Source organism: Panthera leo, chromosome C2, assembly GCF_018350215.1.
Source record: "Panthera leo isolate Ple1 chromosome C2, P.leo_Ple1_pat1.1, whole genome shotgun sequence".
Classification (NCBI taxonomy): Eukaryota; Metazoa; Chordata; class Mammalia; order Carnivora; family Felidae; genus Panthera; species Panthera leo.
Window position 1 is genome coordinate 156,498,657 of NC_056687.1, and position 20,480 is coordinate 156,519,136.

At 43.9% G+C, this 20,480-nt stretch overlaps 1 protein-coding gene across 14 annotated transcripts in view; it reads right to left on the bottom strand.

The window, feature by feature from the left end:
* Nucleotides 1–20,480, bottom strand: part of CLASP2 (cytoplasmic linker associated protein 2) — a 180,958-nt gene that overhangs the window by 13,750 nt on the left and 146,728 nt on the right. For all 14 annotated transcript variants that reach the window (XM_042903509.1, XM_042903503.1, XM_042903507.1 and 11 more), the window contains 4 exons: nt 10,752–10,895; nt 8,925–9,031; nt 7,373–7,526; nt 3,875–4,103 (listed from right to left, as the gene is read on the bottom strand). In XM_042903509.1, the coding sequence (XP_042759443.1) occupies nt 3,875–4,103; nt 7,373–7,526; nt 8,925–9,031; nt 10,752–10,895 (634 nt within the window). The remainder of the gene's footprint in view (nt 1–3,874; nt 4,104–7,372; nt 7,527–8,924; nt 9,032–10,751; nt 10,896–20,480) is intronic.

The window sequence follows — 20,480 nt, forward strand, 5'->3', positions numbered from 1 at the left end:
GACCAGGTGTGACCTGTGAGAGCCCAGGGAGAAGGAGAAGGGCACCCATGGCCCCGGGAGTCAGAGCCCAAGGAGGCTGAGCGCACCCAGGTGGAGTGGCAGAGGTGAGGAGTGCAGGAGAAGGAGGAGGGGCAGAGATGGAAAGCTGGCTGCAGACAGGAGGACTGATCCAATAGGTAAATATATTAAAGGTAATGAAAGGCAGGTTGCTCAGTGTCACAAAGGGGGGCTTATCCATATAGAACAGGAGGATACTAGAAATAATCTTATGGCGCTAAATTGAATTGGGAGTTTATGTAAACTCATAGCTCTTGATATAGAAATAAATAGGTATACATCAGTGTGTGTATGTGTGCACGTGGATAGACATACATATACATATATTCCCTTAGCTTTGGCCGCTGAGAGGTCTTAGGGGGAGTGATATCCCACTAGCAGTGGCTATACCTAGTGCTCAGACTTTAGCCTTTAAAGACCATTTTCTATTAAATGAAACCGAAGATCGACCCCTGGGGAAATGATTGATTCGAAGACTCAAGCAGGGACAGCACAACATTTTGTCATGCCAGATGCAAGGATGGGGACACTGGCAAGAGAACAGGTCAAATCAAAGGCAATCTGAGCATCAACATAAATAATGATATTACAAATTATAAACGGTTGAGTACAATGCAAACCATGAGTTCATGTAATTATAAATACATAAATGAAACTTTTTAAATGAATACATTTTAACACAGTTTTAAAGTACCACCTTACAAGGCACTTACTAATTATACTTTTTTTTTTTTTTTTTAAACGTTGACTCCTTTTTGAGAGATAGAGAGACAGGGCATGAGCAGGGGAGGGGCAGAGAGGGGGGAGACACAGAATCTGAAGCGGGATTCAGACTCTGAGCTGTCAGCACAGAGCCCGATGCAGGGCTCGAGCCCACGAACTGTGAGATCATGACCTGAGCCGAAGTCGGACGCTTAACCGACTGAGCCACCCAGGCGCCCCAAGCACTTATGAATTATAAAAAGAGTAACTTCACAGTGGAGAGCCGTGGTAAGCACCAACATAATCAGGTGATAAAAGTTTCTATCACCAGGCACTGGGCAAAGTGAAACCATTTATTACCTGAAGAATGGACTTTCACTTCTGGGACACTGATGCCAAGAGCACATGACCTGAATCCAACCACAAGAGAACGTCAGACAAACCCAAAGTGAGGGAAGTGCTAAAATATAAGTGGACGTCACAAGTGCCACGGCCACCGAAGGAGACTACAGAGACATGATGAGATTCTGAAGTGGGTCCTCTGGCTACAAGGTGTTATCACTGGACAGGTGACAAAACTCAAATGGGGTTTCAGGACAGGCGATTATTAATGCACGAATGATAATCGCCTGATTCTGAGGCGTACCTTGGGGTTATGTGGGAGAGGGTCTGTGTTTAAGGGGAGCACATCCTCAAGTACTTGAGGTGATGGATCATCGGTCTGAAGCTTACTCTCAAGAGGTCAAGAGAAGGTTCGTTGTGCTGTACCTTCATTTTTTAAACTTTCGATTGCTTTAAAATTAAAAAAAAAATACATAAATTGCAGCTGAGGTAAGAAATGTCAGCGGACCCAGTCTGGTCTGCCAGCTTGTGACGGCTATACCTAAGTAATTTAAGAACAAAGCTGCTAAGCTACAGGTCTCAGTTTACTGGGCTGCTGGAACCACAAAGGGATTAAGGGACAGGCACACGCTACGTCCAATGCATTCCCTCTGGTTCTGTTGCTGCCACAACTAAACCTCAGCAACAGAGCCAGCTAATTGTGACAGATCAAAACACACCAAAATCAATCATTTCGGCAGTTTATAGATTCTTCTGTAATTCAGAGTTAGTTTGGCAAGTTGCCATAATTCTGTCTTTGTGATAACTGAGATATATTAATACTTAAAAAAATTTTTTTAAATGTTTATTTATTTTTGAGAGAGAGACAGAGAGAGAGAGAGGGAGAGAAAGTGCAAGCAGGGAAGGGGCTGAGAGGGAGACACAGAATCCGAAGCAGGAGCCAGGCTCTGAGCTGTCAGCACAGAGCCCGACGTGGGGCCTGAACTCATGAACTGTGAGATCATGACCTGAGCCAAAGTCTGACGCTTAACAGACTGAGCCACTCAGGTGCCCAAAATTTTTTATATTATTAAAAAAATTTTTTGTTTTAATGTTTGTTTCTTTTTAACACAGAGAGAGACAGAGTACAAGCAGGGGAGGGGCAGCGAGAGAGAGGGGGAGACACAGAATCTGAAGCAGGCTCCAGGCCTTGAGCTGTCAGTACAGAGCCTCATGTGGGGTTCAAACCTATGAACCACAAGATCATGATGTGAGCCAAAGAAGGACGCTTAACCGACTGAGCCACCCAAGGTGCCCCTAAAAATTTTTTTAAAGTGTTTCTTTTTGAGACAGAGAGAGACAGAGCGTGAGCAGGGGAGGGGCAGAGAGAGAGGGGGAGACCGAATCTGGAGCAGGCTCCAGGCTCTGAGCTGTCAGCTCAGAGCCCGATGTGGGGCTCAAACCCATGAACCGCAAGATCATGACTGGAGCCAAAGTCAGGTGCTTAACCAACTGAGCTGCCCAGGCACCCCGATACATTAAGGCTTAACGTGACATATTGGTAAAAACATGATTCGTCAACCTGGTTGGTAATCAAAGAGATAAAAATGAAGATATTTTTCCACTTACCAAATTATAAAAATTAAAAAAAGATTGCTGATCTCTAACTTCTCAATCTTTCTAGTGATTAAGGAAATGCTATCATTGGGATGACCTATTTTATATCCGTCATGGTGACAAAATTTTAAAAGGTTTGAATATTCTGTGCTGGTGAAGCAATCAGCACTACACCTCAACTGGCCAAGTATTCTGAGTCAGTAATTGGGTAGTAACTCTCAAAACTTCAACTTAGATATCCCTTTATCAAGCAATTCTATCTCTAGAAATCTCTCAGAGTAAGTTACTGACATAGGTGCATAAAAGCTTATGCAGAAACATGTTCACTGACAGCAACACTGGGGTAACAAAGGAGAACCAGAAACTACCCGAGCGTAGTATCATACGAATGTTAAGCGGTGGATTTTCAAATTCACCCACATACAGTTATCTATTATTTTACATTACTTGAATCTTCAGTAAAAAATTAAAGACTTATATAAATTTGCAGAGAAAAATGTAGTTCCTTGTTACTAAAAATACCTAAGCCATATGCAGTGTTTTGCACTTTGTGTCTGTACATCTTACTCAAACCTAACTGCAAAGTGTGGCTGGAAGGGCAGATGGGTAGTACATAGCCATCCTCCTTCCGAAGGGACGCTGAGGAACAGTCAACCAAGCACCAGGCCGGGCAGCAGCGTCAATGTTGGAACCCAGTCCTGTGCCCTCGGTCCAAGCCGCTCAAAGTGCTGGAGTTGGTCCTAAGCTGACTTCAGATTCTCATGGTGACTTTGTCCACACTTGGTCGTGAACGCATCTTATGAGAGTTTATGATTTCACACTTCATTAAAGGGCCCTTACAAAGAATGAGTAGTTCTTCAAAGGTTTTGTCACGCTGGTCTAAAAATTAACGGCTGAACGGCGTCTGGAGATAAACTAAATTTAAGCCGCAGCGGACTTCACTTGTTTCTGGGCAGTCAGTATGGTTTTCCTGGTTTTTGAGGATGATGTCAGGGTTACCCTGTTTCTCACTCTGGGGCAGAAAACTACCAAACCACCGGAAAGGAGCTCCTGGAAGATGGGGGAACACCTCTCCCTTCCGAAGCTCCTTACTTCTTAGGGAGTTACCGTATTTCTCCTGCTCCACTGATTACCAGCCCCCGAAAGCACAGGTGACCAAACATGACCCACGACCTACCGTCAGGAAACTGGTCGGCGTCGTCGTCAAACATGGCTTCCTTGAGGGCAGACTTATTGAAGGGACTGATGCTATCTGAATAGTTATATGGATTATAGTCTCGCGAGCGTGGGGAGGAATGAGCAGGCATCGACTGGAGCAACGAAGCTTTATTATCAAGGGAGGTTTGGCTTGAGTCGGTAGCATCGCCTCCTGCCCTTGGGTCAGGCATCCCGGGACCGCCACACATCTATTAATGGGAAGGGGAAGGCGCAGAAAATTAACTCACTTTCAAATATCTCTTTGAAATTCTAAAAAAGATGTTTCTCTGTTGCTTCAAAGGAACCAACGTGAGAAGTTAAAACTTACATTCAAAATGTCAAAGCTTATCGTAAAGATGTAAAACAGAAACAAAAAAACCTAAACCCGCAGCTGTGAGAGCAAATAAGAACCATAAAAGAATGTCGTTTCCAATGACTCCTGCAGTTCCCTTGCTAAGGGCTTGACCAAACAACACGCAGGCAATTACAGCTCTCTATGCCAGTTAAAGACATAAAAGGACTTTCACTACCAACACGGAACTAAAAGCTGCCAGATTCCATTGTTAAGGTAGTAAATCACACAAGGACAGGATGTCAACAAAGTATAAAAGAATCAAATTTTGGGGTTGCCGGGGTGGCTCAGTTCGTTAAGTGACCGACTCTTCATTTCGGCTCAGGTCACGATCTCACAGCTCCTGAGACTCAGCCCTCCGTCAGGCTCCATGCTGGGCATGCAGTCTGCTTAGGATTCTCTCTCTCCCTCCCCCTTCCCTGCTCTCTCCCTCTCGCACGTGCACCCTCTCCCTGTGTCTCTCTCTCAAAAAAGAAAAAAAAGGGAGGGGGTTGTGTGGGTGGCTCAGTCAGTTAAGTGTCCCACTTCGGCTCAGGTCATGATCTCGCGTGATCTTGCGTGAGTTCGAGCCCCGTGTCGGGCTCTGTGCTGACCGCTCGGAGCCTGGAGCCTGCTTCGGATTCTGTGTCTCCCTCTCTCTCTCTGCCCCTCCCCTGCTTGTTCTGTCTCTCAAAAATGAATAGTAAAACATTAAAAAATGATAAAACACTTTTACCAAAGGCCTCAAGGCTTGTAACTTTTGAAAGGATGGCTGATGGAGTTGGAGCGCATTAACATACTTTTATCATAAAACGTCAATACTAACGCTGATTCTAATGCTAGCATGAAACTCATTACTACCACCAGATCACCATCACCACCGTCTACTCAGCAACTATGTGCTAAGCCATTACTCAGGTGCTTTACTAATATTCTTCAAACATGCGCCGTGCACCTACTGTGTGCCAGGCTTCATTCTTGGCAGTGGGGGTATATTAACGAACAAAAGAGCATGCTGGCCACCTTCACGCAGTCTACATTCTAGTTGGGGGACAGACAGTACAAAACGCAGTGAATGAGTAGACAGAATGCTGGAAGATGATTCGCGTGCGGGAGGCGGTGCCGTGTTAAAGGGACCGCGAGTGCTGCGGCGGGAGGGAGGCAAGTGCAGGCCAGCTAGGGTGGTCGGAGTAAGCCGTGTGAACCGGGACTTGGAGGAAATCGGCCAGGGAGCAGGTTTAAGACAGCGGGAACGGCCCAGACAGAGGCCCCGGGGCAGGAGCGCGCCCGGGAAGTTCAAGGAACAGCAAGGAAGCCAGTGTGGCTGGAGCAGAGGAAAGCGGTAGGAGACGAGGCCAGAGAAGTGGCAGGGAAAAAAAGCCTGTTGTGTAGACGTTGGCTTTTATTCCGGGACGTCCCACAGGGTTACAAGCGGAGGTGTGCCAAGACACGACAGGGGGTCACCGGCAAAATCAAGGAGGCCGGTGAGGTGCCGATTTTCACAGCCCAGGGGAGAGAGGACTGGTGGTAAGGCCGGCTGGAGCCGGAAGGGCAGTGACGGAAGTGGACGGAGTTTGGATCTATTTTGAAAACGGGACGACAGAGCGAGCGTGGAGGATGAGAGAAAGAGGGCCGTGAGGACAACTGTCCGGTCCCAGGCTTTTGGCTGAGTGACCACTGCTACCAACCGCGACACAGAGGAGCGGCCTCGTGGACGAGACGGCCGGTGCGGCAGGAAGCGGGCCGGAGGCATGTGAGCTCCAGAGGGAAGCTGGGCTGCACGGACTCGTATCACTTCTGACACGGACCACGCCTTTCAGAGTACAATGTCGTCGCCTCATCTTCCTAACGGAAACACTGAGCTTTAGACGTGATAACGTCATCTGACTACTGGGTATCTGCCAGGAAGCGGGATTTGAAGTTACGTCGGCCAGAATCCTGTTTGAGCTCCCCACCCCGCAGCCTGCGATCTCTGAGGAAAAAAAGTGTCAGCAGTGATTCTTACCAAACCGTTACTGCTTTTGGGGTGGGGAACCTCAAATATGAGTGGTGAGCCGGCTCTGGCCCGACAGGCACGGGGAGAAAAACAACAGCGGGAAGGCAGAGGAGGGAGCCCTTTCGAGATGTGCTGAAGAACTGCCACGCTCCCCAATTCTGCCAACGCTGAGAAACCACAGATTCCATAGGAAATGACGGGATGGCTTGTTCTGAGAAAAGTCTAAGCAGCAGCAGCAGCAGGGTAAAAGACAACTACTCTTTTTTTTTTCCTTCCCTCGCCCCAAACAACTACTCTTTGTATGAACAAACTGAGCAGTATTCACCAATGTCAGAAAAATGGGTCCTAACATCCTTCACTGGAGCCACACAAACCGGTGACACAAGTCTCCACCACTGCACTAAGGGGGAAAGAAAAATCGAAACACATTAGGTCTTACGAGACCCATGTGATCTGGCCCACGTTCCACCCCCAACCCTCTCTCAACGATCCAACAACACTGCCTCTCATCCTGGTTCCCGACTAGGCACAACTTGCTCTCATCTAAATGTCTTTAGACTTGCCACTTCTTCTATGGGATTCTCCTCTCCCAGACCTTGTACGGCTCCATTTAGGTCTCGGTGGAAAACTCACCTAGTGCGAGAGGCCTTCCCTGACCGATTAATCTCAAATAGATTCACTTTGGGGAGCCTGGGTGGCTCAGCTGGTTAAGCGTCCAAGTCCCGATTTCGGCTCAGACCAGGATCTCATGACTGGTGAGATCTGTCCACACGAGGGGCTCTGCGTGGACAGTGCGGAGCCTGCTGGGGATTCTCTTTCTCTCTCTGCTAGTCTGCTTGTGTGTGTTCATGTTCTCTCTCTCTCAAAATAAACGAACGTTAAAAGAACCAGATTCATTTATGTTCTAACCTAAAACTCAATAGTACTCGTCTCTATCAGAAAATTCATAAGGAACTTGAGGGCGGCGACTTTGCCTTGTAAAATCTAAGACCCAGCACGGTGCCCGACGTGTGGCAGATACTCATTGAACGCTTACAGAGCAAGCCCTAAAAACTGACATCTGAAGACGACAGAAAGTTAAAAAAACAAAACAAAACCCAGCAAAAGTCTTAATGAACAAATCTGCACCGTAAGAATGTTCAAATACTCACAGAATCACCATCATCTTTTTTAGAATCTCTTTTCAACGGCTCATTCATATCTTCTTGACTACGGAAGCTGAAATTCTGAATTGCTTCAGTGACACCTCTAAGAGAGCTATAAATATCTTCAGAGTTCATATTTTCTGTGTCATAATCAAATGCACTATGAAAAAGATGACTAGTTGTTATTTGGGGGTCGTTTTAAAACACATAACACATTTGAGATTAGGTAGGGTATTTCTAACAACAGGATGAGAATGTACACTCCCCGAAGCACAATTAGCAAAACCAAATCAAACCTGACAACTGTCAACGGTGAAGGCACATGTCCCCTGGTCCATCCACTAAGGGCAGCTTACGAGGACTGTGAATGCATAGCCCTTAACAACTGGTTTGTCTTTCACCTTCCAAAATGTTCTGATTAACCAGAGGTCAGCAAACCATGACCCGTGAAATCTAAAAATGTTTACTTCTTTAGACACTTGGGAGAAAAGTCAAAGTAACGATTCATGACACGTGAAAGTTACATAAAAGTCTTCTTTCAGCGTCCGCAAATAAAATTGTATCGGGTAATCGGGTATCGGTACCCACAACACTTACTTACTCCGGCCTCCTCTACAGCCGCCTTTACGCTGCACCAGCAGAACCGGGTACAGGTAACAAGGCCTAAAATATGTGCCATGCGGCCCTTTACAGAAAGTTTGCTAACTCCTATGATTTGTTTACAATAATGGCACAACTTGAAGGCAAGACAAAGGTATTATACACAAATTTACAGGAAGGCAGAGAAGTTTCGCTACTGAACATATGTTTATAGTACAATTCTATAATTAGATTCTAAAACTCAGCTGAAGCTGGAATTCAGCCATCAGATCGTCACATGTGTGTGACAAGGAATAACTAGGCTAGATGTTAAGTCTGCAATGTATTTTTCTTCCTCAGATGCTGAAGCATTCTATAAATGTAATGAATATGATGAAGCATGCTATGATACATGGCTAATAATAAAATTGATAACTACACTAATAAAAATGGACTGCTATGCAAATGTTTTTAAAAGCTAGGAAAAGGGAAACAAATGTTAGTCCGTTAATGAGTCAAGAACTTCATCTGAAATACAGCCTATGCTTGAACTTCACAAGTGTGTGAAAAGTTTACACAGCTTATATTTTGTATTAAGGCCCAATCTCATAGTCACATTTTTTTCCGAAGACACAGTCATAATGCTATTTCATATTTAGCCTTTCCCCATTCTTCACTATTTTTATGCTTTGGTCTATAAGCACATCTGAGAAACATAACTATGCCATTTAAAGCATCAAGCAGTAATTTACAAAAGTAAGTGTCCTTTGCACTTACCAAAAAATTTGATATCCTATGCGTTATTTTCACTTAAGGCTTAGTTTGGGAATAAACTTAAAAATTTTTTGAATCTGCTACATTTCTACATGTCAAGACCTTTGAAGCCAAGTGGAAATCAACTGGAATTATATCAATGTCCGTTGTCTAAGAGTGGGACTCTGCAAACACAAGCCATGATGGAAAAGAACTCTTTTGTTACCTTGGAGATAAAGTATTCTGTGATGTGTTGGTAGGAGAAGTAAGAGGACTGGACCAGTTGGCTGGTGAACGTGCTGTTGGCCTTGTCAAAGGACTCCCCATGGGACCCTGATGGGGGGAGTCAAGTAAATATTAACACATGACAGGTAAGTTCAACTAAAAGGCTCTTAAGGAAGCCATGCAATCAAGAAGTTGAACAGTATGAAAGAGCTGTATTTGTAGGTCAGTATTTTAAATATTCATGTCCTTATCTCTGCTTTCTGTAGGGAAAAACTTTCCCCCTATTTGGAAATCTAACTCTTTAGTCTTCTCTTGTTTTCCTTACCCACTTCCTGCCCTCAAATATCATCAACATCTTCTTCCTCAAAGAGTCATTGGACCCCAAACTAACAATTTGTTTTTTAAAAACAGTTTTGTTTTTAAACAACAGTTTATTTATTTTGAGAGAGAGAGTGAGCGCGCATGTGAGCAGGGGAGGGACAGAGAGAGAGAGAGAGAGAGAGAGAGAGAGAGAGAGAGAATCCCAAGCAGGTTCTGTACTGTCAGCACAGAGTCAATGTGGGGTTTAATCCCATGAACCATGAGACCACGACCTGAGCCAAAATCAAGAGTCAGATGCCTGGGGCACCTGGGTGGCTCAGTCGGTTAAGCGTCAGACTTTGTTTGCCTCAGGTCATGATCTCACGGTCTGTGAGTTCAAGCATTGTGTCTGGCTCTGTGCTGACAGCTCGGAGCCTGGAGCCTGCTTCGGATTCCGTGTCTCTCTTTCTCTCTGCTCCTCCCCTGCTCGCACTCTCCGTCTCTTAAAAATAAATAAACGTTAAAAAAAAAAAAGAGAGAGAGAGAGACGCTTAACCTACTGAGCCACCCAGGTGCCCCCCAAACTAACAATTTTAAATTAGCTCCCCATTCTGGGGTGCCTGGGTGGCTCAGTCGGTTACGTGTCTGACTCTTGATTTTGGCTCAGGTCATGATCTCATGGCTTGTGAGATTGAGGCTAAGAGCCTGCTTGGGATTCTCTCCTCTCTATGCCCTTCTCTGCTCATGCTCTCTCAAAATAAACAGAAGTAAAAAGAAGTAAAATTCACTCATATTATTAATTTGCCTGCCTGTTAAGATACAATTAAACGATTCCTTCTCCTTCTAAAAAGATAACTAGCTTTAGTCCCAAGACATCATTCTGATTATTTTTAACCCTCAGACTTTACCTTAAGCCTGCTATAAATGCATCTAATTTCTCTTTCATCCACAGTACAAGGTCTGTCCTTTTAAAAAACCTAAGTTCAGTTCTTTAGGCATATTATGTAAACGATGCTTGCCATTTAAGGTCTATAAAACACTGTAATGTTTCATTTATTCAGAACTTACTTTCCCAAAACCAAAGTTTGCACCTTCAAGCAAGTATGGGCCCACAAACCTGTGAACAGGTTTTGGAACATCCCTTTCAAAGCCCCAGCTTCTTCAGATGTTATTTGTCAGTCAAGTCACCCCTTCTAGCCCTCCAACAAGGACCCATTTCTCTAAAGAGCATGTCCCAATTCCAACGGCCTGCAGAGCCGCTGCCGTCATCAGAGTTGTGCTCACGTTTTACTTTCCTGTTTGTGTCCTGGCCATGTTCATCACCAACCTAGTTGATACAAACATGCGAAGCCTAAGGACCGTACTCTTTCCAGGACAGGATTTAATTCTGCTTAGGGAATGCTGCCCAGTACAGATGCAAAAATTATACACTAGGATCAAAAGTTTACTTCGTGTAAAAGCAAGCAACTACTGTGAAACCAACCATCCATCATACCACAGGATAGCCGAGAGAAGAACTGAAAGGTACCTGGGTTCCATTGCCAGTGTTTCGAAGGTGATTATGAAGAAGCTTGGTAGCACCATCCTGAAAAGTTTTTGGTAAAGCTCCTAATAACATTGTAAACTCTGGAGTATTGAGTTCAAATAGGGAAATCAGCACGGACTGTGCTGCCTGTAAAACGAAGACATTTAAGAAGTAGATGAGTGTACTTGGGTAACTCAAAGGAGACAATTTTCTTCAGTCAACATTTCTGTTCAATAGCACAAGGCCATCTTTCCCACAGAAACATAAGTTGCCTTTACATACTTTCAGATTTTGTTGCTGGGAGAATAAAAAAATATTTATTTGCGAGAGACAGAAAGCGAGCACGCACGAGCGGGGGAGGCGCAGAGAGAAAAGGAGAGACAGAAGAAGCCCAAGCAGGCTCTACGCTGTCAGCACAGAGCCTGACATGGGGCTCGATCCCACGACTGAGAGATGACGACCTGAGCCATTACCAAGAGTTGGATACTTAACCGACTGAGCCACCCAGGTGCCACATCATTTATTTTTTTTTGAGGGTAAGAAGGGAAGACAAAAATTGTCAAAAATATAATATAGCACTCAATGGCAGCAGTTAACCAGTCTCCGGGGTTATTTTTTTTAAGTTAAAAAACAAAAAAGTATTTTGAGATAGAGAGGGAGGGAGGGAGGGAGAGGCAGGGCCAGGCAGAGAGAGAAGGTCAAGCAGGCTCTGCATCGTCAGCACAGACCTGATATGGGGCTTGATCTCACAAACTACAAGATCATGACCCGAGTTGAAACCAAGAGTCAAATGCTAAACCGACTGAGCCACCCAGGTGCCCCAAGACAGTTTCCTTCCCAGGGTTATTCTACCAAAATATACCACTTCAGTTTTCCTAATAAATAACTACAAAAAGATGGATGGAAATACCTAAGTATGGGTATCCCATACCCTTCAAAAATTCCCGTCATACCACTTGACTTTTATGAAAGACCTACCACAGTACCTGCTTTCCCTAACCAAAAGAAAAACAAAGATCCTCACTTTTATCAATAAAGGCAAAAAGCCAAACTACACTCAGCATTTGCTTTGCACTGAGCCTGTCCTCCAAGCAGTGAGAAGGGCGTCACCAAGCTCCTTCCCCAGGAACTACACTCAGCATCGCAGCATTGAGCCAGCATCGCTTTGTTGAACTGGGTTGTGTATGTGTGCTTTATCTTGATTTGTGCTGCGTGTCTGTTAGCAAGCTGCACCCTAAGGTGTCAGAAAAGACGAAGAGGGAACTCTCAAAGGTTTTTCCATGGAAACTAATGGCACTGCTTCTTTGCTCTACACGTTTTGGTGTGTGAAAGGGTTCACACAACAGTCTACTTTCGGGTAGCAGGGGAAACCTGCATATCCCTAAGCTATACAAAGCTCATCCAGAGCAACTGAATACTTACTTTTCATTACATAAGTGAAAAACCAGTCTAACGTTTGGGTGGAAACGGGAACAAAACAAAGCTTACTCAGATCGGTTAAGAAAACTTATAAATTTACTTTCTTCTTTTAAAATAACCAACTGAAGGGCGCCTGGGTGGCTCAGTCGGTTGGGCGTCCGACTTCGGCTCCGGTCACGATCTCGCAGTCTGTGAGTTCGAGCCCCGCGTCGGGCTCTGTGCTGACAGCTCAGAGCCTGGACCCTGCTTCCGATTCTGTGTCTCCCTCTCTCTCTGCCCCTCCCCTGCTCATGCTCTGTCTCTCTCTGTCCCAAAATATAAATGAAAACATTAGAAAAAAATAAAAAAAAAATAACTGAGTTACTGAAAGCCAAACTTTGAAATTCAGATTTCAAAGAAACTTAACGAGAGGAGAAAGAAACCCACATAGCTCACAATCATGACTCAGAGGGAAACGTGTGCATCTGATTCTGGACGTGTTCAGATCCCAGTCTTAGAAAACTTAAGTGTCCTAAGTTTACGACATCTGAACATGCAACACCAGTGGAATGGTTACATTCTGCTCCACTGGTGCGACGGCAGACCGCAGAACACAGCCTTGGAAGGTGACAGAGCTGAACACACGGAGAGATTGGCAGAGGGCTGTTAGACACTGCCGAAGGAAAGAGCTAATAAAACCACAGCTGTGACATAAGCCCAGTTTTCTGAGAACGACAAAACACACATTGTGCGGGTACGCACTCTAACACAGTGCTTAAATGAAACCGTGTATTTTGAAACAAAACTTTATGATCTTTTTTGGAAAATATTAAAACTACCTCAAGTTTATTTGAGCCAATGAATTAAGGTACACTTTATTCCATCTAGGGTTTATTCTGGTGTATGAGACTCTGCTTTCTTTCCTCCCAGAGACAGAGAACCCAGCTGTTCCAAAACCACTTCCCGGTCAGTGTATCCTTTCCTCGTGACTCAAAGTGACACCCTTATTGTGAGTTAACCTCCTAAATAAACCTAAGTGTCTTGGATCCTCTATGTTCTATCAACTATTTCTCTATTTCTGCATTAAGTAATATGGGTTTAAGTTGCATGATTTGAAATGCAATAGTTTGTGAGTATATTTTGATAAAGCCCGTTTTCATTAGTTTATATTATAGTATCACATTTTTTTTTTTACTAGATACATTTTTTAAAATGTTTATTTTGAGGGGTGCGGGAAAGGCAGACAGAGAGAGGGAAAAAGAGAATCCCAAGCAGGTTCCATGCCGTCAGTGCAGAGCCTGACATGGGGCCGATCTCATAAACTGACCTGAGCCGAGATCAAGAGTCGAAGCTTAACTGAGACACCATGATGGCCCTAGATTTTAATTAATTAACTTACTTCTTTCACAGCATAAACCAGGTCTTTATTAGAGTACTGTATTCCATTTCTGTCTTTTTATTTTCTTAAAGATTTGATTTTTAAGTAATCTCTACACCCAACGTGGGACTTAAACTCACAACCCTGAGATCAAGAATCCTACACTCCACTGACTGAGCCAGCCAGGTGACTCCCCTCCTTTTTTAAAAGTTTTTACCGTTAGTTAGCATAACAGGGTTATCAGTTTCAGGTGTATAATACAGCAATTCAACAATTACACACCTCATCCCGTCTTCATCAGAAGTGCGGTCCATTACCTATGTAATCTCCCCACCAATCTCCCCTCTGGTAACCTTCAGTTTGTTCTCTATAGTTAAATTTGTTTCTGGGTTTCTCTCTTCTTTTTTTCCCTTTACTGCTGCTGATTTTTTTTAAGTTTATTTATTTTGAGAGAGAGAGAGAGAGGGAGAGAGAGAGAGAGAGAGAGAGAGAGAGGAGTGGGGGAGAGAGGGAGAGAGAGAACATGTGCACGCATGCAGGGGAGGGGCAGAGAAAGAGGGAGACAGAGAGAATACCAAGCAGGCTCCACACTGACAGTGTGATGCAGGGTTCAAACTCACAAACTGTGAGATCATGACCTGAGCCGAAACCAAGACTTGGATGCTTAACCCACCAAGCCATCCAGGGGCCCCACTTGTTTTGTTTCTTAAATTCCACATGAGTGAAATCATATAGTATTTGTCTTTCTCTGACTTATTTTGCAAAGGATTATACTCTCTAGCTCCATCCATGTCATTGCAAATGGCGAGATTTCATTCTTTTTTATAGCTAATATTCCACTATGTATGTATACCACATCTTCTTTATCTATTCATCTATACATGGATACTTAGGCGGCTACCATAATTTGGCTATTACAAACAATACTGCTATAAACATAGGGGGATATGTATCCCTTCGAATCCGTGTTCATGTATTTCTTGGGTAAATATCCAGTCGTATGACTACTGGATCGTACGGTAGGCCCATTTTTAGCTTGAGGAACGTCTATACTGTTTTCCACAGTGGCTGCACCAATCTGCATTCCCACCAACCACACAAGAAGGTTCCTTTTCTCTACATCCTCACCAACACTTGTTTCCTGTGTTTCTGATTTTAGCCATTCTGGCAGATGTGAAGCGGTAACTCATCGCAGTCTTGATTTGCATTCCCGGGACGATGAGGGATTTTGAGCATCTTTTCATACGTCTGTTGACCATCTGTATGTCTTCTTTGGAGAAATGTCTGTTCAGGTCTTCTACCCATTTTAAATTGGATTGTATGTTTTTTGGGTGTTGAGTTTGATAAGCTCTTTATAGATTTTGGAGTTCTGTGGCAAACCTCTGTGTTGAACAAGTCTGTCGGCACGTTTTCTTTTTTCATTTTATTTTTTATTTATTTATTTTTTTTTTAATTTTTTTTTTTTAACGTTATTTATTTTTGAGACAGAGAGAGGACAGAGTATGAACGGGGGAGGGTCAGAGAGAGGGAGACACAGAATCGGAAGCAGGCTCCAGGCTCTGAGCTGTTAGCACAGAGCCCGACGCGGGGCTCGAACTCACGGACCGCGAGATCATGACCTGAGCCGAAGTGGCCGCTTAACCGACTGAGCCACCCAGGCGCCCCTTCTTTTTTCATTTTAGAGAGCAGGGTGGGGGGGAGAGAGAGACAGCATGAACAGGGGAGAGGGGCAGAGGTGAGAGAATCTTTTTTTAATTTTATTTAATGTTTATTTATTTTTGACAGAGAGAGCGAGCAAGCAGGGAAGCAGCAGAGAGAGAGGGAGACCCAGAATCCGAAGCAGGCTCCAGGCTCTGAGCTGTCAGCACAGAGCCCGACGTGGGCCTTGAACTCAAAAACCGTGAGATCATGACCTGAGCCAAAGTTGGACGCTTAACCAACTGAGCCACCCAGGGGCACCCCGCCTTTTTTTGAAAAAAAGAAAAAAAGAAAAAAAAATTTAATGTTTAAGAGAGAATCTTAAGCAGGCTCCAGCCTCAGTGTGAAGCCTGATGTGGGGCTCGATCTCACAACCATGAGATGATGACCTTAGCTGAAATCAAGAGTTGGCCATTCAACTGACTGAGCTACCCAGATGCCCCCGTCACACTTTTTCAAACAGCATTTACTCATTTTGCGTCTCTGTGTCACATCTGATAATCCTTGCAACATTTCAAACTCTTTCACTGTGATCTCTTACGTTACTTTGTAATTCTTTTGGGGTACCGCAAATTGTGTCCAAACGAGATACCAATCGATACATGTGTGTGTTCTGACTGGTCCACTGAGCAGCTGCTCCCCGTCTCTCTCCTTCCCCCCAGACCTCCCTGTTCCTGGACACACAGCCGTGTTGAAATGAGGCCAATTAATAGCTCCACAACGGCTTCTACGTGTTCAAGTGAAAGAAGGCGTTGCGTGGGTCTGACACTGAATCCAAAGCTAGCGGTGATTAAGCTCAGGAAGGCAAGTCAAAAGCCAAGACAGGCCAGAAGCTAGGCCTCTTGTGGCACGCGGCCAACTTGGGACTGCAAAGGAAAGGTGCTCGAAGGAAACGGAGCATGAATGGTAAGAAAGCAGAACGGCTTCATGGCCGATCTGGACCTAGTTTCGGTGGTCTGGACAGGAGACCAGAGCAGCCACAACGCTCCCTTAAGCCAAAGCCTCATCCGGAGCGGGGCCCTAACTCTCTTCAATTCCGTGAAGCCCGAGATTGGTGAGGAAGCCACGGAAGTTGGCTCGTGAAGTTGAAGGAAGGGAGCCGTCTCCGTCACCTACAGGTAGCAAGGTAGCACAGGCAGCACGGGAGTCCCAAAGCGTTCCTCAGAGGACCCAGCTGGGGCGACCCCCGAAGGTAGCTGCCTAAACAGCGGATTTCCAGTGTAGACGGAGCAGCCTTGCATCAGGAAGGAGACGCCACCTAGGACTTTGACGGCTGCAGAGGAGAAATCGGTGCCTGGCTTCGGAGGACAGGGTGACTCTCTTGTTCGGGCTAATGTAGCTGGTGACTTTGAGTCGAGGCCAGTGCTCGCATCATTGTGAAAATCCTGAGACCCTTAAGCGTTGTGTTAAATCCACTCTCCTTGTGCTCTGTAAGCGAAACAGCAACGCCGGAAGGACAGCCCATCTGTTTACACGGTTTCCTGAATATTTGAAGCCACTGCTGAGAACTATTGAAGGAAAAAAGATTCCTTTCAAAATATTATGGATCATGACAATGCACCGGTACCCAAGAGCTACAATGGAGCTGTGCAGTAAGAATTAATGTTGGCCTGCTAACACCATATCCGTGCTACAGCCCATGGGTCATAAGCTAATTAAAAAAAAAAAAATGTTTCTTTAATGTTTATTTACTTTTGAGAGAGAGAGAGACAAAGAGAGAGCAGGGAAGGGGCAGACGGAGACAGAGGATTTGAAGCAGGTTCTGTGGTGACAGCAGAGAGCCCAACGTGGGGCTCGAACTCACGAACCGTGCGATCGTGACCTGAGCCGAAATCAAGAATTAGACACTTAAATGACTGAGCCACCCAGGTGCCCCAAGAGGTAATTTTGACTTTGATGTCTTCTTACTTAAGAAATACATTTTGAGGGCACCTGGACGGCTCAGTAGGTTAAGTGTCTGACTTCAATTCCAGCTCAGGTCACGATCTCACGGTTTCTGAGTTCAAGCCCTGCCCCGGGCCCTGCACTGGCAGCACGAAGCCTGCTTGGGACTCTCTCTCTCCCTCTCTCTGCCCCTCCCCACTCAAGTTCTCTGTCAAAAACAAAAAAGAAACAAATACATTTAGTAAGGCTACTGCTGCCACAGTGATTCTTCCGATGGATCTGGGCAAAATAAATTGAAAACCTTCTGCAAAGGATGCACCATTCCAGATGCCATTAAGAGCATTTGTGATTCATGGGAAGAGGTCAAAATATCAACACTAACAGGAATTTCAAAGAAGCTGATTCCAGCCCTCAAGGACAATTCTGAGGGATTCAGGACTTCGGGGGAGGACGCAACTGCCGATGTGGTGGAAACAGTAGGAGAAGTGGAATGAGAAGTGCGGCCTGCGAATGTGCCCAGATTTGCTGTAATCTCTTGACGAAACTGGGACATGAGGAGACGCCTCTTACGGATGAACAGAGAAAGTGGTTTTTTGAGATGAAAGCTATTCCGGGTGAGCACGCTGTGAAGACTGTTGAAGTAACAGCAAAGGATTTAGAATATTACATAAGCTTAGTTGATAAAGGAGCAGCAGGGTTTGACAGGACAGACTCCAATTTTGAAAGAAATTCTGTGGGTAAAATGCTATTAAACAGCATCTCATGCTACAGAGAAATCTGTTGGAAAAGGAAGAGTGGATCGATGTGGGGAGCTTCACAGTCTTATTTTTTAAACATGAATTCTTAATGATTTTATTTTGACTTAGTTATTTTACAACAATTTTAAAACTTTGAGTGTAGCTGATACCCAACGTGACATTGTTTCAGGTATGCAACATAGTGACTTGACTTCTCTATTATTCTATGCTCACCGCAAGTGTAGCTATCGTTTGTCACCGAGCAATGCGGTCATGACATCCCTGATTATATTCCTTCTGTGGTACCTCTTACAACTGTGACTTATTCACTCCGTAACTGGAAGCTGGTATTTTCCATTTCCTTTTACCCATTTTTCCCATTCCCCGTCCCCCCCACCCCCCGGCCCCTTTCCCTCCGACAACTGTTTGTTGTCTATACTTATAGGTCCGATTCTGCTTTTTGTTTATTCATTTGCTTTGTTTTGTAGATTCCACATAAGTGAAATCACATGGTATTTGTCTCTCTCAATCTGACTTCTTTCACTTAGCATAAGACCCTTTAGGTTCATCCATGTTGCTGCAAATGGTAAGATCTCAACCTTTTTTTTTTTTTTTTTTTTTTTTATGGCTAGTAATAGATCTCAACCTTTTTTTTTTTATGGCTAGTAATAGATCTCAACCTTTTTTTTTTTTATGACTAGATGAATAGATCCATTCATCTATCAAAGAACACTTGAGTTGCTTCCATATCTTGGCTATTATAAATAATGCTGCAATAAACACAGGGGCGCAAAAGACCTTTTCAAATTAGCATTTTCACTTTCCTTGGGTAATAACCAGTAGTGAAATTATTGAATCATATAGTATTTCTATTGTTGTCTGAGGAATCTCCATACTGTTTCCCACCACTTCTGCCTTTTTAAAAAAAAAAAAATTTAATGTTGATTTATTTTTGACAGAGAGAGACAGAGCATGAGTGGGGGAGGGGCAGAGAGAGAGAGAGAGAGAGAGAGAGAGAGAGAGAGACAGAATCTGAAACAGGCTCCAGGCTCTGAGCTGTCAGCACAGAGCCCGACACGGCGCTCAAATTCACAGACCACGAGATCACGACCTGAGCCAAAGTCGGACCTCAACAGACTGAACCACCCAAGCGCCCCAACTTCTGCCTTATTTCAAGAAACTGCCACAGCCATTGCTTCAGCAACCACCACCTTAACTAGTAAACACTGAGACAAGCCCCTCCACTTGCCAAAAGATTACGTCTCTGAAATCTCAAATGATAATTAGCATTTTTTAGCAGTGTTTTTAAATTAAGGCATGTACTTTTTTTTTTTTAGACATAATGTTTTTGCACACTTAATAGGCCACAGCATAAAGATAACTTTATATACACTAGGAACTGAAAATAATCATGTGACTTGGCTTTATTGCAGTGGTCTGGAACTAAATTTGCAGTTTTCTTAAGTATGCCTGCCTATATAAGGTTTTAAAATCAGGAAGTGTGAAGTCCTCCTACTTTGTTCTTTTACAAGATTGCTTTGGTTATTATGGGTCTCTTGCAATTCCATATGAATTTTGGAAAGAGCTTGTAAATTTCTACAAATTTCTGGGATTTTGATAGGGATTACATTTCACCTGTAGATCACTTTGGGTGGTATTGCCACCCTAACAACATTAAGTCTTCTCATCCATGAACATGGAATGTTTTTTGGTTTATTTAAATCTGTAATTTCTCTCAAAACTGTTTTGTAGTTTCTACTATAAATTTTGCACTTCTTTTGTTAAATTTATTCCTACAGATTTTAATCTTTTCGATGCAGTTGTAAATGAAAGTGATTTCTGAGTTTCATTTCTGGATTACTCATTTCAAGGGTTTAGAACTATAATTTCTGGATAGCGTTTTATATCCTGCTGCCTTGCTGAACTTGTTTATTAGTTTTAATAGTTTTTTAGTGATTCCTTAGGATTTTTTCTACATATAATCGTATCATTTGCAAATGGAAATAGTTTTACTTCTTTCCAATCTGGATGCCATTTATCTATTTGTTTGTTTAGCTTTAAATTCAATTTAGTTAACATACAGTGTAATCTTGGCTTCAGGAGTAGAACCCAGTGCTCATCCCAAAGAATGCCCTCCTTAATGCCCACCATCCAGGAGATGGGATCTTTAGCCCATCCTCCTCCTCCATCTCCCCTCCAGCAACCCTGTTTGGTCTCTGTATTTAAGAGTCTTTTATGGTTTGCCTCCTCTGTTTTTATCTTATTTTTCCCTCCTTTCCCCTATGTTCAGCTGTTGAGTTTCTCAAATTCCACATGAGTGAAATCATAAATCTGGCTTTCTGATTTCACGCAGCATTAATACCCTCTAGTTGCCATTTGCAACAATGTTTATCCACATTGTTGCAAATGGCAAGACTTCATTCTTTTTCACTGCTGAGTAATACTTCATTGTGTTTATGTATGTGTATGCTTGTGTGTGTGTATCCATTCAATAGTCAATGGACATTTGGGCTGTTTCCGTGATTTGGTTATTATTGATAGTGCTGGTATAAACATTGGGGGTGCCCCTTTCAATCAGTACTTTTTTAGTGTTTGTTTTTGAGACAGAGACTGAGTGTGAGCGGGGGAGGGGCAGAG